We start from the raw sequence: 17,659 nt of genomic DNA on the forward strand, positions 1-17,659 counted from the left end.
ATGAGCCTATTTGGTTTAGTCATGGAAAAAGACAGGAACCTTCCCGCTAGCCATGATTGGCTGAGATAATGGACGAGCTGGACATACCGGGAGATGAGTTTGGATTGGTCTGCCATGTAGCATGCTTCTGTCTATAACGTGAGCTGTTCAGTGTGTGTTGACAGTCTTTTCTACCGCACTGTTTTTGAAAGATATAACGTTAGCCATCGAGAACTACAAAAGTTTTGCTACTTTTCTCAACAACATTGATGCCCTGAATTTAGCAGGTGCGATCGACAGATCAGTTGGAAAAAGTGATGGGCTACTTTCTGCACACGTCACGGTCAGTGTGAACCGGAGTGACTTGACACAATGCTGGCCAAACAAGATGTAGCTACAAACAAAACAGAGTTAAATAGTTCCAGTCTGCCGTGAAGTGTTCATACATGTATACGGGTAAGAGTCTAGCTACACTTTCATATATAAGTTTCTAATTTTGTCAGAAAGTCGTTTTTATTGCAAGTTAAAGCGTACTGTTAGTTAGCTAGCAAACCTTAGCTTGCTGGCTCGCATGACCCATCAATTTCGACAAGTGTGTCGGGTAAGCTTCATCTAATAATGATAAAATATTTTTTTTCTGGACCCTTTCTGTTATTGATATTGCTACTATGCAAGTAACCACTTCACTGTACCGTTTACACCTTCTGTATCCTGTGCATGTGACAAATACTTAGATTTTATTTGATATAGTGTGTGTTTACCACACATGTGAAGAGATGGGTGGGGCTAATGCTTAAGAGGATATGAACGATGCTGAATGGGTGTAGACAAAGAAGAGCTCTCCAGTAGGTGTACCAAAACATTTAAGGGCCATTTTCTCAAAAGTGAGGTTACAAGTTTATCAACTTTCAAAGCAGAATTACTTTCCCATTGTTCCTCAACTGCAGTGTATGATATACAATTTTCTAGCTCTGAGACTCTACTTTTATCCAATGTAAAAAACACAATTTCTAATTTTGCTACATAAGACCGAATCGAGGCATTTTCTAAAGTAGGTTGCATGAATATGCTTCCACAGGTCCTCTACAGCTCCTATTAGGCCTTGTTTCTTGATATAGCCTTTAAGAGGAATCTCAATGTCATTGGAGCTGATTTTAAGATGATCCCATGTTTCTATTCAAGGACTCATAACTAGTAGCCTAAAGAATTTCAGATCTCTGTGTCCATGTGATTTCCTTCTTGTGGGAAGCCCAGACAAGAGCTTAAAGCTACAATATGTATATTTTTGGCAAACCGACCAAATTCACATAGACATTTGAGTTATTGATCTTTCATTGTCATTGAAAGCAAGTCTAAGAAGCTGTAAATCTGTTCTATGTGCGCTATTTCAATGCTTCCTGTTCTTAAGTTTTGTTTTTGCGTCTGTTACTTCCGGTTTTGTACACCAGCTTCAAACAGCTGAAAATACAATATTGATGGTTATGGAAAATATATTTCACAGCGGTTTAGATGGCACAATGATTCTCTACACAATGACTGCTTGTTTTGTCACAAACTGAAATTAGGCTAACTATTAGAATTTTAGCAACCAGGAAATGGCAGAGCGATTTCTGCATAGTGCCTCTTTAAAGGATGCCAATCTAGGAGAGCTATCTGGAACTTCAACCACGATCTGACTCGTTTTCTTATACCTACCACCACAGAGACTAATACGGCTTTGTCAAACTAGTTCTACTTCCATTCTCTCTAGTGTTGTGTGCTGCATCCTTAGGAGTTCATTAGAGGTGCCACACTGGGTAAGCATGTAAGGTTAGCAGGTGACCGTTCTGAGAGGAACTTGGATTAAGTACATGATCCGTGATAGGAAGAGAGTTTTAACAATACGAAGCACTCCTACTTGTCACAGAGTGTCATGTAGCCTTAAAACATAAATACACTCACACAAAATAAAAGATTGGGAGGATGATTTGGGCTAATACGATTAGCTATCTATCCGAATCTTACTAGGTACCCCGCCACCATCTGACAGGATAAATAAAGTGTGCAGGGTCACTGTGGAGCTGACTGCAGCTTCATCCCTGATCATCAGTGAAATGAAGTTTGGGTATCCAGTGACACTATCATAAACCGTATGGAGCTCATGTCAAGAAGCTCCAGATACTCCAGCCTCTCAGATCCCCCTGATACTTCAGCTAGCTTATCCCTGAGGAGCATCCTATAGATGAAGTCTTGGCAGAAATATCCTATTAACCCCAACCGTGTCTGACAGCTATGATGAAGACGATCAGCCAGCGATATGCTTTGGGTGGCTGCCTGCGTCATTTACTAACACATTATCTGGGGTAGTGTTATTCTCTGTGTCCAGTTGTGCCTTGTGCTCCCTCCACACCCGAAGTCCAGAAGGGAAGTAGAAACCGGAGAGAGGCTGGATCGAAAACAAACAAAACTGCTTGGCATGAAAGCGAAAAGCGACAGAAGCCTGGGAGAAGGGATTTCCCAGAGTTCATCAGTGGTGAAGCGGCCTAGCAGACGATGGTCGTGGAGTGAGTGGTTTTTATTATTATGGTGGAAAAGAATGCCGCTGTGCCTCCCTGCCTGCCGACCCTGGCCTGCCTGCTTGCAGCCCACTGAAGGGGGCTGGAGAGTGGAGACTCAACAGGGGGCAAGATGGGACAGCCAAGGCTGAGTGGTTAAAATAATAGCACCAGGTGGTGGGAGGATTCACACGCTTGGCTAGTGTTTTGTGGCTGTGCATCACTCGGTCCCCTTTTGATGATTCGATATGGTGCCAGCGGGTGTTGGGGCTCTTCCTTAAATGAGCCACTGACAGGTTAGGCATGCCCTCTCTGTCTTTGTGTGTATGAGTGAGTGTGTGTGTGCGTGTGTGTGTGTGTGTGTGTGTGTGCGCGTATGAGATTGTGTGTGTGTGTGTGTGTGTGTGTGTGTGTGTGTGTGTGTGTGTGTGTGTGTGTGTGCGAGTGTTATGGGTTTGACCGCTTCAGAGAGCTTATTCGACTAACAGGTCAGATCACTCTCTGATCACGCCTCTCAAGGCTTTAATCAAAGGTTGATTGGATTGAACAAGGTCTGTACCCACACGGGACATTACACCGCCGTAGATTGGCATTGTCTAGCGTTGCTTTCCAGAAAACACCAAATGTCGGGCCCCTGTTTTCTGTATGCCAGGCCTGGAAAATGTCCACGTTTTATTTTATTTTATTTCTTCATTGGGTGAATCAATAAAATGTACCAGAATTGAGTTTGTGTGTAGTGTGTGAGTGTGTGAGTCTGGGGTCTCGTGGTACTCACCCTGCCCACCTCCACCAGGTTGGTCACCATGACGATGGTTGCCGTGTTCTCCTGCCACACCATCCTCCAGAAATCGTAGACTGTCTCTTGCATGGGCCCTGAGGAGAGACAGAGGGAGGGAGGAAGAAAGGGGAGAGGGGGAGAGAGAACGAAAGAGCTCAATAGGAGAGAAAGGGGGTGAGTGTGAGTATGCAAAGCTCTTTGTGACCATACGGACATCATGTTATGTTATGAATGACACCAACACGTGATTTTCCATTATAAAAGTGTGCGTATTGTCTGAATACTGTCAGCATGGTCAGATCCTATACTTATACTAGGTTCTTCTCATTCATTCAATGCTCATCACATCCTTTTTAGCGTTTTTCACATTTGTCGATTACTTGCTTGTTTTCTGAGCAATGAAAAGTGCACAGGTTCAGCTAGTTAACACCTTGTTTTTCCCAGTTTAACTATCAACACAGGACACTGGGGCTGTGTGCCTGTGCATTCTGATCACTGTTGACAGGGCAATCAGCTAATGCCTGGATCTAAGTCAACACACACGCTGAATGACAAGAAGCTTTAGGCCAGGCACGGGGACAGAAATCTGTGCACACACTCTCAATTAACTCCTACACACTTTAATGTGGGCCGTGTTTAAGATTGCACCGAGCAATAAAGGATCCCTGGAAGGAATTAATTAATTAAAATTAGCATTGTTTTTTAATCAACTGGCAAATGCAAAAAAAATACTTTTGACGAGCTAATTAGCTCATGCAAATCCGTGTGTGTGTCCTCGAGAGCTGCGGCGTGTCAGCCACAACAAATTGCTTCCAACAGCTAAAACATACACATGCGCGAGCACCCACACGCACGCACAAACGCAGCTCCCTGCAGATGTTCCATATTCATGCTCACACAAACAGCCGCACTACCAAACACTTGTGTCGCATTTTAAAATGCTTGAGAATTCTCTGGATGACATTTCCAGGTGCCTTTACCCCTCGTGCGAGCGAGCCGGTTTTCTCATTAGTGATGCCAGGCCACATGCTCTCCTGGTATTCATAACCATCTCTCCTAGGAACAAGAGCTCAGTGTGTCAGGCCTATATACTCCCTGTTCTCCCCTGGCCCCCTTCACTCCTCCTAACAGCAACCCTCACCAGTCTGGGCTTCTTTTTCTCTTTCTAAATTAAAGGCAGATTCAGTTCAATCAGAACAGTGTGTGTCTTACAGTTACTCATCCACCCAGTGATAGGAAGGTTTTTTTCTCTGAGGAAGTGATGGTGATATGTAGATGATATGAAAAAGGACTGCGTTCGGGATGAACGGAGGTTTGATCTCCCAACTATTTCCTTCTAAGAGCTCTATACAAGTACCTCCCCTCTTCCCTCCCTCCCCCCCTTACCCTCCATCCCCCCTTATGAACACACTTCGTGAACCTGCGAGTCGCTTGCCAACCAAACCAGTCATCTGTGTTGACACAGTGTTAACAGTGGGTATGTACAACTGTGTAGAGAAAGAATGTCTCGGCGGAGGAGGCGCGAAGCGCGGCTGGTGTCGTCGTCTGGGAGAAGAAAAAGTGACACGACGCATCATCGTTTAGCAGATGCAGTAAATGGCCCAGTGCGGCGGAGGGTAAAGTCAAGTCATGCAACTCCAATTAGTTGTGGAGAAGAGATTCTCCCATAGCGCACTGGGGGAATAGGACGAGGAAGTAGGAGAAAAAAGCTAAACAAAAGCTTCACAGACGGCTGGAGTGGACAGGCTGTCAGAGGAGAGGCTCTGTCGTTGTAATGCTTTTCATTCTGGCACCCCGAGAGCCACAGATACAGACACACAAATTGCTGAGATTCTTCAGGAAGGAAGGAGACTAGGCTATTTCTTTGCACCTTTTTTTCCCACACCCATGAGTAAAAATATACACTGAGTGAACAAAACATTAGGAACACATTCCTAATATTGAGTTGCACCCCCTTTTGCCCTCAGAAAAGCCTCAATTCGTCAGGGCATGGACTCTACAAGGTGTCGAAAGCGTTCTACAGGGATGCTGGCCCATGTTGACTCCAATGCTTCCCACAGTTGTGTCAAGTTGGCTGGATGTCCTTTGGGGGTGGACCATTCTTGATAGACACAGGAAACGGTTGAGCATGAAAAACGCAGCAGCGTTGAAGTTCTTGACACACTCCAACCGGTGTGCCTGGCACCTACTACCATACCCCGTTCAAAGGCACTTCAATCGTTTGTCTTGCCCATTCACCCTCTGAATGGCACACATACACAATCCATGTCTCAATTGTCTCAAGGCTTAAAAATCCTTATTGAACCTGTCTCCTCCCCTTCATCTACACTGATTGAAGTGGATTTAATAGGTGACATCAATAAGGGATCATATCTTTCACCTGGATTCACTTGGTCAGTTAATGTTTTGTGCACTCAGTGTATATTGTTTGGGATCCCACGCAGAACGTCCATGACTGACAAGCGCCCGATTGGCCTGAAGCACATCTGCCTTTGATCTGTGCAAGATCTCTGCTTGTTACGGTTTTCCTCACTCGCTCCCCGCAAAAAAAAAAGAAGGAATTCTCTTTGAAAGTTACCCTCTAATTGCAAACACCGGCATAACATTGAAAAAAAAACAAAAAAACATGGAGAGGCCGCTGCCAATTCTGTCTGAGGCCGGTATGCTCTATTATTTTCTCTCCTATTCAAAGTATGACTGTGTATAGTAAATATTGTATAGTTCCATCATAAAATAGGATAGAGGTTAACCCTCTCCTAGCCTCATTCACCAGCCGGCACTCGCTCTAATGGTAGAAATTTGCTTGGGGTTAACGCACAGTCACACTACTAAGGACAAGGTATGTGTGTCCACTTGACGGTTAGCGCAGCCTGCATTTCATTCAGTGTCATTAGTCACAGAACAGGTGTGGGCAGCGCTCCAATAAACAGGTCATTATGCAGCTCCCAGACCCACTAGACCACCAGACTGTCTACTAGGTCATTATGCAGCTCCCAGGCCCACTAGACCACCAGACTGTCTACTAGGTCATTATGCAGCTCCCAGACCCACTAGACCACCAGACTGTCTACTAGGTCATTATGCAGCTCCCAGACCCACTAGACCACCAGACTGTCTACTAGGTCATTATGCAGCTCCCAGACCCACTAGACCACCAGACTGTCTACTAGGTCATTATGCAGCTCCCAGACCCACTAGACCACCAGACTGTCTACTAGGTCATTATGCAGCTCCCAGACCCACTAGACCACCAGACTGTCTACTAGGTCATTATGCAGCTCCCAGACCCACTAGACCACCAGACTGTCTACTAGGTCATTATGCAGCTCCCAGACCCACTAGACCACCAGACTGTCTACTAGGTCATTATGCAGCTCCCAGACCCACTAGACCACCAGACTGTCTACTAGGTCATTATGCAGCTCCCAGGCCCACTAGACCACCAGACTGTCTACTAGGTCATTATGCAGCTCCCAGACCCACTAGACCACCAGACTGTCTACTAGGTCATTATGCAGCTCCCAGGCCCACTAGACCACCAGACTGTCTACTAGGTCATTATGCAGCTCCCAGGCCCACTAGACCACCAGACTGTCTACTAGGTCATTATGCAGCTCCCAGACCCACTAGACCACCAGACTGTCTACTAGGTCATTATGCAGCTCCCAGACCCACTAGACCACCAGACTGTCTACTAGGTCATTATGCAGCTCCCAGACCCACTAGACCACCAGACTGTCTACTAGGTCATTATGCAGCTCCCAGACCCACTAGACCACCAGACTGTCTACTAGGTCATTATGCAGCTCCCAGGCCCACTAGACCACCAGACTGTCTACTAGGTCATTATGCAGCTCCCAGGCCCACTAGACCACCAGACTGTCTACTAGGTCATTATGCAGCTCCCAGACCCACTAGACCACCAGACTGTCTACTAGGTCATTATGCAGCTCCCAGACCCACTAGACCACCAGACTGTCTACTAGGTCATTATGCAGCTCCCAGACCCACTAGACCACCAGACTGTCTACTAGGTCATTATGCAGCTCCCAGACCCACTAGACCACCAGACTGTCTACTAGGTCATTATGCAGCTCCCAGACCCACTAGACCACCAGACTGTCTACTAGGTCATTATGCAGCTCCCAGACCCACTAGACCACCAGACTGTCTACTAGGTCATTATGCAGCTCCCAGACCCACTAGACCACCAGACTGTCTACTAGGTCATTATGCAGCTCCCAGACCCACTAGACCACCAGACTGTCTACTAGGTCATTATGCAGCTCCCAGACCCACTAGACCACCAGACTGTCTACTAGGTCATTATGCAGCTCCCAGACCCACTAGACCACCAGACTGTCTACTAGGTCATTATGCAGCTCCCAGACCCACTAGACCACCAGACTGTCTACTAGGTCATTATGCAGCTCCCAGACCCACTAGACCACCAGACTGTCTACTAGGTCATTATGCAGCTCCCAGGCCCACTAGACCACCAGACTGTCTACTAGGTCATTATGCAGCTCCCAGACCCACTAGACCACCAGACTGTCTACTAGGTCATTATGCAGCTCCCAGGCCCACTAGACCACCAGACTGTCTACTAGGTCATTATGCAGCTCCCAGACCCACTAGACCACCAGACTGTCTACTAGGTCATTATGCAGCTCCCAGGCCCACTAGACCACCAGACTGTCTACTAGGTCATTATGCAGCTCCCAGACCCACTAGACCACCAGACTGTCTACTAGGTCATTATGCAGCTCCCAGACCCACTAGACCACCAGACTGTCTACTAGGTCATTATGCAGCTCCCAGACCCACTAGACCACCAGACTGTCTACTAGGTCATTATGCAGCTCCCAGGCCCACTAGACCACCAGACTGTCTACTAGGTCATTATGCAGCTCCCAGGCCCACTAGACCACCAGACTGTCTACTAGGTCATTATGCAGCTCCCAGACCCACTAGACCACCAGACTGTCTACTAGGTCATTATGCAGCTCCCAGACCCACTAGACCACCAGACTGTCTACTAGGTCATTATGCAGCTCCCAGACCCACTAGACCACCAGACTGTCTACTAGGTCATTATGCAGCTCCCAGGCCCACTAGACCACCAGACTGTCTACTAGGTCATTATGCAGCTCCCAGACCCACTAGACCACCAGACTGTCTACTAGGTCATTATGCAGCTCCCAGGCCCACTAGACCACCAGACTGTCTACTAGGTCATTATGCAGCTCCCAGACCCACTAGACCACCAGACTGTCTACTAGGTCATTATGCAGCTCCCAGGCCCACTAGACCACCAGACTGTCTACTAGGTCATTATGCAGCTCCCAGACCCACTAGACCACCAGACTGTCTACTAGGTCATTATGCAGCTCCCAGGCCCACTAGACCACCAGACTGTCTACTAGGTCATTATGCAGCTCCCAGGCCCACTAGACCACCAGACTGTCTACTAGGTCATTATGCAGCTCCCAGGCCCACTAGACCACCAGACTGTCTACTAGGTCATTATGCAGCTCCCAGGCCCACTAGACCACCAGACTGTCTACTAGGTCTGACTGTGCTGGATTGGCTGCCTATATTCGGAGGGAGTGTGGAATGGAATTACCTTTGTGCGGCTGGCCGAGAAAACATTGCCTCTAAGAATTCAACAACAATTAAGTATTAATCAGAGCTCATCTCCAGGGGGCTTGTGGGAAAAGCGTCTGCCTGCCGGATTAATGCAGTAATACAACACACACGTATAGACACGCATGTGCATGTACACACACCGCGCCAGTACACATGACCTAATCCATTTATTTATTACTGCCCTCCTCAAATCTCACCCCTCCGCTCTCTCCACCCCTCCCCTTTTGCTCACACGACTGATGAATTGTTCTAAGACACTACTTCAGCACAACAGGACTTGGACAGGCTGGAGGTGGTAAAGGAGGGAGGGGAGTGCCACAGCTTTTTACAGATGTCTTGTATATCCGTGTTGACAGCTCTGGTGAGGCTGTCATACTGAACAGCAGAGTGAAGAGTTGGAGATCCAACAACAATACTGAGATATTCAGACAAGATAAAGTTTGTTGTGTGTTTCTGTTCTTACCTTGGGTAGCAATGTAGTGATTTGGCCTGTGGTAACCCTGAAATCCAAAAGAGAGGGAGAGAAAGAGAAACACACAGATGTGAGTATTGAACAAAATAATTCAGTATAATGAGCATATTTGTTTACTTGAGTCAAGAAGCGAAACATGCTGCGGTGAAAACATATTTCTAAACATATTTTTAGTCTTAAATTACTAAATAATTCAAACCAAGTAGAAAGAAAAGGTTTATTCGGCTTCCAATTGAAAATATGTGCAAAAGCTCGTCTTCTAAAATAATGACAACAACATGACAACAATCACTCTAACATCCCTTCTGCAGCACTTCTCTTTCTCTAAGAATTCCTGCGGTCAGTTCACTTAAAGTGTACTGACAGCATATTTTCAATTGATAATACAGTCTGTGGATTGTGAACACACACACGGCTGCGTTATTCTTCTGCTGCATATTGTGTGGCTCTTATCTTCGGAATAGGCTCAATCTCAGAGGGATTACTCTAATCCCTTCAAATTTCATTTGTCGAGCATCTTGTATCCTAGCGAGGCCTACGGTACACAGTGGGAAGCTAAACGTTCGCGTAAAGAGCTGTTACCACCCGCCACAAAGTTTGAGCCATTGTCTTCATCTGGTCCAGCTCTTCTCAACGCCATATTTAATTTACCTAAAATGTAATTAACATTTGCAACATTGAATATAAATGGACTGACTCAAACAGGGACACCTCATCCCTCTACTCTGATACGCTGGGCTCTCTAACTCTCTGGGCTCTGATAGGCTGGGCTCTCTGTCTCTCTGGGTTCTGATAGGCTGGGCTCCCTGAGACTTGTTTATCCTCTTGCTCTACATACTATCGAGGAGTTCCCACCGTGGGAGCACACGTGGCGATGAATATCAAACTGTGGCTATAGAGTTAGTTAGCGAGAGGCTATTGGGAGAAGGGTTCTCATTGGCTGGTCACGTATTCTATGTGATCATCATGTTGGAAGAAAGGTTTACACTTTGGTTTTGACCTTCTGAAATCCACTTGATTGGGACCTGTTAAGTCTGTGCCTGGGAGACAAGCAGCACTCTCACAGATGCCACAGAGTTCACTGACCGAATGCACCACACACACACACAGCCAACTGCTATGGTCGTTGTCATGCCAATGACCAAAGGAGTTGGTGAGACAGCACTACAGAAACAGGATTGAGAAACACTGGGAGGGAGCAGCAACCCAGACAGACAGTCTGCAGGGAGAGGAGAGGCCAGGTGCAGTGGAGGGAGGTAGCATGCAGATGTCTTCATGGCCGGGGTCAAGCTGTAATTAGCTACATTAGTTAACCTTGCAGAGCAGCAAGACGAGCCGCGGAATGCTAATTCAACACATACACGACTGGACACACACAAACACACACCTGGACACACGCAAGTGTGCAGCCGACCATGCACGCACGCGCCCACACACAGTCACAATTTATTTCTGCAATGTTTTAATGCGTACTGTAAGGCTGATACTTATGATTCTCTGTGAGAGGAACATTGCATTATCATAGGAGGCTTCTTGTAACAAGGTAACAATTCCTCATTTGAAATGCAAACATCTATAAAGTTGAGGGGCAAATTCTGTCTCATAACTTCCTTCAGAATCACCTTGTTGCTATCGAGAACTATGCAAACAGCGGAACAAAGCCAGACGCCAGATTAAACCATATCCACATAGAGTGCTGTCTAACGCGTAGATATTCTGGTCTTGACAACGAGAGCTGACGCTTAAAAAATTATCTCTTTATCAATCTCTGAGCATCTGAACACAATGTCTCTGACATTAAGACACGGTGTGGGCGTGTGTAAATTATTTACAGGCCCTTTCATTTAGAGAGATAGTGACTTGTTCCACCTACGCTGCAAATTTACACTCATTTACACTGGGCTTTGAAGAGGAGAGAGCTAAGTGTGCTAATGTGGCTAATGACAAGCGAAAGCGAAGCCGGCGTGGAGGTAGAGGGGGAGACGAGGAGTGAAGCGAGGAGGAGCCGATGGAGATGATAAGTATGCACAGGGGGCGGTTGGTTGGCACCATGCCAGCTGGTTGATGGGAGAGGAAAATAACATTGAGTGTCAACAGCAATAGCCAGGAGGGTAAACAAGGGGTGGGCTTCTAGTGCTAGACGGGCACGGTCACCCGGGAAACAAACTAATGGCCCTATGTACTGGACGTGGACAGACTGTGTCCAGAACATAGAGTTGGACAGTGTTCTAGTTCCAATTCCACAGTCTGGACTGGATATACAGGACACACGGTCAAAGGCAGCTCTGTTCACGCCACAGCAAAGATGGACATCTGGCTCAGATTTGTTATGAATGTGTGTGTGTGCATGTGAGAGAGAGTGGTGGAAATCTCAAGAGTGTGTCACTGGACCATCTCTTGTTTATTTTCTCATCTCTGCTGTGTCTCTCACGTTCAACAAAAGAGATCACTCCATTTTGTTTTTACTTCTACATAAATCAGTAAATTACATTTTGATAAACATTTCCCTCAAAGAACTCTGAAGGAAACACCTTTGGGTAGAATGGGATTGAAATCTATGTTGTACAATCAGCTTCCACACAACAGCCTCTTGCATGGCCACTTCATAGTTCACAGATTGTACAGAGGCTTATCGTTTTTGGACTCAATGACAGATTCATTGAAGTGTCACAAAGGATTTTTCTCAATTTCACACACCCGGCGTGATAGCGGCAGGGGGGACCACTGACCTGTGCCACAAGCACGGCTTCTGGTGTGTGCTTGTTTGTGTGTGTGTGTGTGTGTTTACCGAGACACCACTGTTTGTTTATGTTTGATAGTCCGTGGCCCAAAGCGTGGGCTCTGTTTCCATCTTGGGCTCCAAAAAAATTGAAGGCAAACTCGCTGACGGGCCGTCTGGATCAATGCCCCATCTCACTCTCAAAAATATAAACGCAACATGCAACAATTTCTAGGATTTTACTGAGTGACAGTTCATATAAGGAAATCAGTCAATTGAAATAAATTAGTTAGGCTCTAATCTATGGATTTCACTTGACTGGGGAATACAGATATACATCTGTTGGTCACAGATACCTTAAAATAAAAGGTAGGGGCGTGGATCAGAAAACCAGTCAGTATCTTGTATGACTACCTTTTGCCTCATGCAGCATGACACAACTCCTTCGCATAGAGTTGATCAGGCTGTTGATTGTGGTCTGTGGAATGTTGTCCCACTCCTCTTCAATGGCTGTGCGAAGTTGCTGGATATTGGCGGGAACTGGAACACGCCGTCTTACATGTCGATCCACAGCATCCCAAACATGCTCAATGGGTAACATGTTTGGTGAGTATGCAGGCCAAGGAAGAACTGGGAAATGTTCAGCTTCCAAGAATTGTGTACAGATCCTTGTGACATGCTGAAACATGAGGTGATGGCGGCGGATGAATGGCAAGACAATGGGCCTCAGGATCTTGTCACGGATTCTCTGTGCATTCAAATTGATAAAATGCAATTGTGTTTGTTGTCCGTAGCTTATGGCTGCCCATACCCTAACCCCGTAACCCCACCGCTACCACGGGCCACTCTGTTCACAACGTTGACATCAGCAAACCGCTCGCCCACATGACTCCATACACGCTGTCTGCCATCTGCCCGGTACATTTAAAACCAGCATTCATCCATGAAGAGCACACTTCTCCAGCGTGCCAGTGGTCATCGAAGGTGAGCAATTGCCCACTGAAGTCAGTTACAACGCCAAACTGCAGTCAGGTGAAGACCCTGGTGAGGACAACGAGCATGCAGATGAGCTTCCCTGAGACAGTTTCTGACAGTTTGTGCAGAAATTCTTTGGTTGTGCAAACCCACAATTTCATCAGCTAGTCTCAGACGATCCCACAGGTGAAGAAGCCGGATGTGGAGGTCCTGGGCTGGCGTGGTTACACGTGGTCTGCAGTTGTGAGGCCGGTTGGACGTACTGCCAAATTCTCGAAAACGACGTGTGGCTTATGGTAGAGAAATTAACATTCAGTTATCTGGCAACAGCTCTGATGGACATTCCTGCAACCAGCATGCCAATGTTGACATCTGTGGAATTGTGTTGTGGACAAAAATGCACATTTAGAGTGGCCTTTTATTGTCCCCAGCACAAGCTGCACTTGTGTAATGATCATGCTGTTTAATCAGCTTCTTGATATGCCACACCTGTCAGGTGGATGGATTATCTTGGCAAAGGAGAAATGCTCACTAACAGGGATAAAAACATTTGTGCAGAAAATGAGAGAAATAAGCTTTTTGTGCATATGGAAAATTTCTGGGATCTTTTATTTTAGCTCAAGAAATATGGGACCAACACTTTATATGTTGCGTTAATATATTTTTTCAATGGAATTGACTTTTTTCACATTTTTGTTACATTACAGCCTTATTCTAAAACGGATTAAATTATTTTTGGGGGATTAAATTATTTTTTCCCCTCAATCTACACACAATACCTGATGAAGTGAAAACAGATTTTTTGAAATGTTTGCAAATGCATTACAAATAAAAATCAGAAATATCTTACTTACATAAGTATTCAGACCCTTTGCTATGAGACTCGAAATTGAGCTCAGGTGCATCCTGTTTCCATTGATCATCCTTGAGATAGTTCTACAACTTGATTGGAGTCCACCTGTGGTAAATTCAATTGATTGGACATGATTTGGAAAGGCACACACCTGTCTATATAAGGTCCCACAGTTGACAGTGCATGTCAGAGCAAAAACCAAGCCATGAGGACGAAGGAATTGTCCGTAGAGCTCAGAGAATGGATTGTGTCGAGGCACAGATCTGGGGAAATTTACCAAAAAATGTCTGCAGCATTGAAGGTCCCCAAGAACACCGTGGCCTCCATCATTCTTAAATGGAAGAACTTTGGAACCACCAAGACTCTTCCTAGCGCTGGCTGCCCGGCCAAACTGAGCAATCGGGGGAGAAGGGCCTTGGTCAGGGAGGTTACCAAGAACCAGATGGTCACTCTGACAGAGCTCCAGAGTTCCTCTTTGGAGATGGGAGAACCTTCCAGAAGGAGAACCATCTCTGCAGCACTCCACCAATCAGGCATTTATTGTAGAGTGGCCAGACAGAAGCCACTCCTCAGTAAAATGCATATGACAGCCCACTTGGAGTTTGCCAAAAGGCACCTAAAGACTCTCAGACCATGAGAAACAAGATTATCTGGTCTGATGAAACCAAGATTGAACTCTTTGGCCTGAATGCCAAGCGTCACGTCTGGAGGAAACCTGGCACCATCCCTATGGTGAAGCATCGGGGTGGCAGCATCATGCTGTGGGGATGTTTTTCAGCAGCAGGTACTCAGAGACTAATCAGGATCGAGGGAAAGATGAACGGAGCAAAGTACAGAGAGATCCTTGATGAAAACCTGCTCCAGAGTGCTCAGGACCTCAGACTGGGGTGAAGGTTCAACTTCCAACAGGACAACGACCCTAAGCACACAGCCAAGACAATGCAGCAGTGGCTTCGGGACAAGTCTCTGAATGTCCTTGAGTAGCCCAGCCAGAGAACATCTCTGGAGAGACCTGAAAATAGCTGTGTAGCGACGCTCCCCATCCAACCTGACAGAGCTTAAGAGGATCTGCAGAGAAGAATTGGAGAAACTCATACCCAAGAAGACTCAAGGCTGTAATCGCTGCTAAAGATGCTTCAACAATATACTGAGTAAAGGGTCTGAATACTTATGTGAATGTGATATTTCAGTTTTTGTATTGTTATACATTTGCTAAACATTCAAAAAAACTGTTTTTGCTTTGTCATTATGGGGTATTGTGTGTAGATTGATAAAGGAAAAAAAAAACTATTTAATCAATTTTAGAAGAGGGCTGTAACCTAACAAAATATGGAAAACGTCAAGGGCTCTGAATACTTTCCGAATGCACTGTGTGTGTGTGTGTGTGTGTGTGTGTGTGTGTGTGTGTGTGTGTGTGTGTGTATGTATGTATGTATATATATATATATATATATATACATACACTGCTAAAAAAAATAAAGGGAACACTTAAACAACACATCCTAGATCTGAATGAATGAAATAATCTTATTAAATACTTTTTTCTTTACATAGTTGAATGTGCTGACAACAAAATCACACAAAAATGATCAATGGAAATCTAATTTATCAACCCATGGAGGTCTGGATTTGGAGTCACCCTCAAAATTAAAGTGGAAAACCACACTACAGGCTGATCCAACTTTGATGTAATGTCCTTAAAACAAGTCAAAATGAGGCTCAGTAGTGTGTATGGCCTCCACGTGCCTGTATGACCTCCCTACAACGCCTGGGCATGCTCCTGATGAGGTGGCGGATGGTCTCCTGAGGGATCTCCTCCCAGACCTGGACTAAAGCATCCGCCAACTCCTGGACAGTCTGTGGTGCAACGTGGCGTTGGTGGATGGAGCGAAACATGATGTCCCAGATGTGCTCAATTGGATTCAGGTCTGGGGAACGGCCGGGCCAGTCCATAGCATCAATGCCTTCCTCTTGCAGGAACTGCTGACACACTCCAGCCACATGAGGTCTAGCATAGTCTTGCATTAGGAGGAACCCAGGGCCAACCGCACCAGCATATGGTCTCACAAGGGGTCTGAGAATCTCATCTCGGTACCTAATGGCAGTCAGGCTACCTCTGGCGAGCACATGGAGGGCTGTGCGGCCCCCCAAAGAAATGCCACCCCACACCATGACTGACCCACCGCCAAACCGGTCATGCTGGAGGATGTTGCAGGCAGCAGAACGTTCTCCACGGCGTCTCCAGACTCTGTCACGTCTGTCACATGTGCTCAGTGTGAACCTGCTTTCATCTGTGAAGAGCACAGGGCACCAGTGGCGAATTTGCCAATCTTGGTGTTCTCTGGCAAATGCCAAACGTCCTGCACGGTGTTGGGCTGTAAGCACAACCCCCACCTGTGGACGTCGGGCCCTCATACCACCCTCATGGAGTCTGTTTCTGACCGTTTGAGCAGACACATGCACATTTGTGGCCTGCTGGAGGTCATTTTGCAGGGCTCTGGCAGTGCTCCTCTTGCTCCTCCTTGCAAAAAGGCGGAGGTAGCGGTCCTGCTGCTGGGTTGTTGCCCTCCTACGGTCTCCTCCACGTCTCCTGATGTACTGGCCTGTCTCCTGGTAGCGCCTCCATGCTCTGGACACTACGCTGACAGACACAGCAAACCTTCTTGCCACAGCTCGCATTGATGTGCCATCATGGATGAGCTGCACTTCCTGAGCCACTTGTGTGGGTTGTAGACTCCGTCTCATGCTACCACTAGAGTGAAAGCACCGCCAGCATTCAAAAGTGACCAAAACATCAGCCAGGAAGCATAGGAACTGAGAAGTGGTCTGTGGTCACCACCTGCAAAACCACTTCTTTATTGGGGGTGTCTTGCTAATTGCCTATAATTTCCACCTGTTGTCTATTCCATTTGCACAACAGCATGTGACATTTATTGTCAATCAGTGTTGCTTCCTAAGTGGACAGTTTGATTTCACAGAAGTGTGATTGACTTGGAGTTACATTGTGTTGTTTAAGTGTTCCCTTAATTTTTTTGAGTAGTGTATATATATACACACACACACACATATATATATATATATATATATATACATATACATACACACACACACATATATATATACACACACACATATATATATACAGACATATATACACACACACACACACACATACATACACACTACCGGTCAAAAGTCTTAGAACACCTACTCATTCAAGGGTTTTTCTTTATTTTAACTATTTTCTACATTGTAGAATAATAGTGAAGACATCAAAACTATAAAATAACACATATGGAATCATGTAGTAACCAAAAATGTGTTAAACAAATCAAAATATATTTTAGACTTTAGATTCAAATAGCCACCCTTTGCCTTGATGACAGCTTTGCACACTCTTGGCATTCTCTCAACCAGCTTCATGAGGTAGTCACCTGGAATGCATTTGCATCATCAATGCATCATGAAGCTGGTTGAGAATGCCAAGAGTGTGCAAAGCTGTCATCAAGGCAAAGGGTGGCTACTTTGAAGAATCTCAAATATAAAATATATTTTGATTTGTTTAACACATTTTTGGTTACTACATGTTTCCATATGTGTTATTTCATAGTATTGATGTGTTCACTATTATTCTACAATGTAGAAAATAGTTAAAATAAAGAAAACCCCTTGAATTAGTAGGTGTTTCCAAACTTTCGAT

The 17,659-nt window shown here is 45.7% G+C and overlaps 1 protein-coding gene across 1 annotated transcript in view; it reads right to left on the reverse strand.

The window, feature by feature from the left end:
• LOC311099966 (receptor-type tyrosine-protein phosphatase mu-like) overlaps positions 1 to 17,659 on the reverse strand; it is a gene marked incomplete at its 5' end in the record, with an annotated part of 135,228 nt that overhangs the window by 16,275 nt on the left and 101,294 nt on the right. The window contains 2 exons of the mRNA XM_084140689.1: positions 3,289 to 3,386; positions 9,404 to 9,440. Coding sequence (XP_083996815.1) covers positions 3,289 to 3,386; positions 9,404 to 9,440 — 135 coding nt within the window. The remainder of the gene's footprint in view (positions 1 to 3,288; positions 3,387 to 9,403; positions 9,441 to 17,659) is intronic.

Source organism: Coregonus lavaretus, assembly GCF_964263955.1.
Source record: "Coregonus lavaretus genome assembly, chromosome: 2".
In the NCBI taxonomy this organism is placed as follows: domain Eukaryota; kingdom Metazoa; phylum Chordata; class Actinopteri; order Salmoniformes; family Salmonidae; genus Coregonus; species Coregonus lavaretus.